The sequence below is a fragment of the Salvelinus sp. IW2-2015 genome, linkage group LG14, assembly GCF_002910315.2.
Source record: "Salvelinus sp. IW2-2015 linkage group LG14, ASM291031v2, whole genome shotgun sequence".
Taxonomy (NCBI): domain Eukaryota; kingdom Metazoa; phylum Chordata; class Actinopteri; order Salmoniformes; family Salmonidae; genus Salvelinus; species Salvelinus sp. IW2-2015.
In genome coordinates this window covers 33,063,761-33,068,597 of record NC_036854.1, presented here as the reverse complement: position 1 = coordinate 33,068,597, position 4,837 = coordinate 33,063,761, and the positions used below count along the sequence as shown (strand labels likewise).

Below are 4,837 nucleotides of genomic sequence, written 5' to 3'. Positions count from 1 at the left end.
CAACTTAATCCATTTTAGAATAGTTTTACTCCCTCAACAATCTACACACAATACCCCATAATGACAAAGCAAAAACACATTTTTGCAAATGTATTAAAAATAAAAAACTAAGTATTCAGACCCTTTACTTGGTACTTTGTAGAAGCACCTTTGGCAATGATTACAGCCTTGTCTTTGGTAGGATGCTACGAGCTTGGCACACCTATGTTTGGGGAGTTCCTCCCATTCTTCTGTGCAGATCCTCTTAAGGTCTGTCAGGTTGGATGGGGAGCATCGCTGCACAGCTATTTTCAGGTCTCTCCAGAGATGTTCGATCGGGTTCAAGTCCAGGTTCCGGCTGGGTCACTCAAGGACATGCAGAGACTTGTCCCTGAAACCACTCCTGCATTGTCTTGGCTGTGTGCTTAGGGTTGTTGTTCTGTTGGAAGGTGAACCTTTGCTCCAGTCTGAGGTCCTGAGTGCTCTGAAGCAGGTTTTTGTCAAGGATCTATACTTTGCTTCGTTTCTTTCCCTCGAGCCTGAATAGTCTCCCAGTCCCTGTCACTGAAAAACATCCCGACAGCATGATGTTGCCACCACCATGCTTCACCGTAGGGACGGTGCCAGGTTTCCTCCAGATGTGACGCYTGGCATTCACGCCAAAGAGTTGAATCTTGGTTTCATCTGACCAGAGAATCTGGTTTCTCATGGTCAGAGTACTTTAGGTGCCTTTTGACAAACTCCAAGCGGGCTGTCATATGCCTTTTACTGAGGAGTGGCTTCCGTCTGGCCACTCTACCATAAAGGCCTGATTGTCCCTTCTGGAAGGTTCTCCCATCTCCACAGAGGAACTCTGCAGCTTTTTCAGAGTGACCATTGGGTTTTTGGTCACCTGCCTGACCAATGCCCTTCTCCCCCGATTGCTCAGTTTGGCCGGGCRGCCAGCTCTAGGAAGAGTCTTGGTGGTTYCAAACTTCTTCCATTTAAGAATGATGGAGGCCACTGTGTTTTTGGGGACCTTCAATGCTGCAGACATTTTTTGGTACCCTTCCCCTGATCTGTGCCTCTACACAATCATGTCTCGGAGCTCTACAGACAATTCCTTCGACCTCATGGCTTGGGTTTTTGCTCTGTCAACTGTGGGACCTTTTGTATAGACAGGTGTATTCCTTTCCAAATCATGTCCAATCAACTGAATTTACCACAGGTGGACTCCAATCAAGTTGTAGAAACATCTCAAGGATGATACATGGAAACAGGATGCACCTGAGCTCAATTTTGAGTCTCATAGCAAAGGGTCTGAATACTTATGTATAAATATGGTATTTCTGTTTTTCATTTTTAATACATTTGCAAACATTCTAAAAATCTGTTTCGCTTTGTCATTATGGGCTATTGTGTGTAGATTGAGGGACATTTTTATTTATTTAATCCATTGTAGAATAAGGCTGTAACATAACCACAGATCATAATCAAAAGGAATCTAGTTCTTTTAGCATGACATCAAGTGAATGGAGCAGCCATGTTTATATTTTAAACCCCTTCAATCAAACAATCAAATGTCTTTATTGTCCTACTTGGGAAATGTGTTGTGCAGTCAGGGTTCAACAATAAAAACAACATTAAAAACAGTGACAACCATACAACAGATATACATCATGAGATTGGTTACAGTGTACGATCAATAAAAGGCGCAGTCATTGTGCAAACGTGCATCAATAAATATGCATTATTTAATTTMATGTGTAGATTTAGAAAGTTTATGGCCTGTGGGATGTTGCTCTTGGATCTATTGCTCTTGAATTTGGGAAGTTGAAAACAATGACCTGAAGGGACGAGCTCAAAATCGTCAATGCCCGGGTGATTAGAACAGTCTAGGATACTGTTAGCTCTCCTCATCACTTACTTCCTAAATGTTTCTAAGAGCTGTGTCTGCTGCACCCCGGTGACTTGCTGGCCACCTCTACCACTGTCTAGCATGTTTTTGTTGCAAACATTAAGATTGCCAAACCAGGCCACCGTCGAAAACATCAACACAGATTCAATAAAACTCCTGTAAAACAGTCATCATTGCCTTGCTGACAAAAGTTCCATCTTTCTCAGAAAGAAAAGTTGATTTGGAACCACATCGATCAAGAAGGTTCTTGTGGAGTTCTCTGGAATTGTATGTCTGTAAAATGTAATGATTCTGTGACGAGAGATTATTATTGTACCATCTCTTTTGATCTCTGTTCTAGAAGATTGCCATGGCGACAGTGATTGGGTTTGCCATCATGAGCTTCATCGGGTTCTTTGTCAAGCTCATCCACATCTTCAACAACATCTTTCAATTGTGAAAGTAGGACCGCACCTTCAACATAGGACAAGACACTGCAGGACACACACCAGGAGTCAGTTGGACAGTAGGCAGTCAGTACTGTATTGTGCACATTATTGGTAGAAAACACCATTCAAGTTCAGTCCATTTGGCTTTGTAGGTTAGCATAGAGATTGGGTGATTTGACTACAAGTTCAGTCCATTTGGCTTTGTAGGTTAGCATAGAGATTGGGTGATTTGACTACAGTGTTCTAAAGTGCACTAATGTTACCAGTCTACAAGATCCAAATATATGATTAATTGGTATCAAGATATGTGCATAGATGCATGTAGGTCTGCGATAATATCAAACTATGTTTTGCAGTTAGTTCTATTTGATTTAATGGAATGCATGAAACACGCTCTATTTTAAATCATAAGGCATACAGCCTTTCTGCCACTACAGTTAAGAGGAGTGGATGATTGTATACTTTTGGGTGAAGGGGAGAAACTGAATTAGCCTCTGTGTGACCCTGTTTATGTGAGTTCTCTTATCTCTCTCAGGGGCGGTTTAACCTCTGGAGATGTTGCACAACTACAACTACAAAACTACAATAACGAGAGACCTTAGGCAGCGGGGCACTGTGGAAAAGTGGTGGTGGGAGGGTAGTGAAGGGATGCCATTTTTTTTTTTTACATTGTTTGCAATGTTTTTATTTGTCTGTGTTAATAAATCAAAGAAATACGCAGCTTGACTTATGTTTGACTTGTATATAATGTGTATCTATGTTTGTTAAGCGACAACGGTGAAGGCACATTGGGCCTGCGTTCCAAACCGTAGACTTGCACCCTAAAATCCACCCTTGAGAAGTATGGATTTGAACCCCACCTCAGATCTGCAATGGTTCGTCTTCAAGGGGAAGGGAGCAAGTCTCCAGTTTGGAATCAGGACGGAGTTTCCTAGGCTAGTGGTGAATCTATAGTCTAAAGTGGCTTCCTCTTGTGACCGTACAGAGATTCCTTCACCAAGGAAGGAAAGAGGCATTTTTCCAGTATTTCAACTAGGCAGAAGCGTGAATTTTCAGTTGGGGAGAGGAAGCCATTAGCCTATATAAATGACACCCATTTGTCCATTCTGGAAGGAGGTGGAGCACCCTGGTCGATGATGTCATTTCCTGTCCCTGCAGATGCCCATGCTCCAGAGCAGTGGCTGGTCCGTTGTCACGGTTACAGGCTTCCTCTGGTCTCCCTGGGCGACAGGCTCGTAGGTGTTGGATGTGCTCACCAGCTTCCCGAACTGCAGTACCTGGTTGTCTATAACACACAGAGTCAGACAGACATGCTCCTTAGCCTACAGAATCTACTCAGCAAGCAGTGGAGTGAAAAACACTTGTGGGATAATGCAGGTTCATTCCAACCACACCATCATTTACAAATACACTGTCCTCCCTGTGTAACCCCCAAGGGGGTCCAGTCTGAGGCCACCCTATTCTGTGTAAGCACTCAGCTGGTACCTGGGAAGCAGTGCTGGGAAGGTCATCTCGGGTGAGAGAGAACTCACACAAGGACTAGCATTATGCTTGACCACTGAGCATAAGGAAACTGGGAACTGGTGGGTCGACAAATCCTCTCAAAGCCAACCTTTTGGTCCAGACAGGACAGGAGAGACTTACACCGAAGAGCTGCAATAAGTTGAGGGTTTTCAGGTTCTCTTTTCATGTGTGCCATTAGTATTAATAAAATAACATTCTTACACACACAAGTGGAGACTTTTCATTACAAAGTGAGAGGACTGTAGCTAAGGGGATGATATTTGTCTTGGAGGTTACTGAAGATGAGTTAGCCTTGAATCCAGGTCAACACTGACCTCCTATGGCCAAATCTGGTATTGCAGGATTACTAACATCAGAAGTCTATTATTGTCATGCCAGATCTATTTAATATAGACTCAACCTCAAGGGTTGATGTAAAAAGGGGTTATAAATAACATTTTTGTGATTCATTGATTGGTTTAATGGACAGAAAATTCGGCTCTGTGTGTTTATCTCACATGGACTGTCTGGATTATGCCATTGTTTAACACTGTTTAACATTGTCTATTGTGATTTTAGAACTAACAACACACCTGGTGTTCCCTTGGAAACAATGAAGTTATTCTATTACCACATTCTACTGACAGTCAGGATCAAACAGCATTCTATTCCACTGCATCAACTCAACACATCTCATAATTACTTTGCTTTTCAAACGTCTATTGGGACAGGAGAACAAAACATATGTAGAATAATACATTTGTTTTTTAATGTGTGTTAAAAATAGTCTCCAGGACGGAACTAAACAAACAGAAGGAGAAGAAAGAAAACAGCAAAGAGAACAAATCAAATGACCACAGGCGGATGAATACACTTCAAAGACAAAACGCCCTTCTGCTTCAAAGCCCTGTGAACAGCCATGATATTAAACTGTGTGTGTGTGTGTGTTGTGAACAGCCATGATATTAAACTGTGTGTGTGTGTTGTGAACAGCCATGATATTAAACTGTGTGTGTGTGTTGTGAACAGC

The 4,837-nt window shown here is 42.3% G+C and overlaps 1 protein-coding gene across 1 annotated transcript in view; it reads right to left on the bottom strand.

The window, feature by feature from the left end:
• Positions 1-1,526: 1,526 nt before the first annotated feature.
• Positions 1,527-4,837, bottom strand: part of tpk1 (thiamin pyrophosphokinase 1) — a 61,485-nt gene continuing 58,174 nt past the window's right edge. Inside the window, exon 8 of the mRNA XM_024000924.3 lies at positions 1,527-3,589. Coding sequence (XP_023856692.1) covers positions 3,444-3,589 — 146 coding nt within the window. The 3' untranslated portion in view covers positions 1,527-3,443. The remainder of the gene's footprint in view (positions 3,590-4,837) is intronic.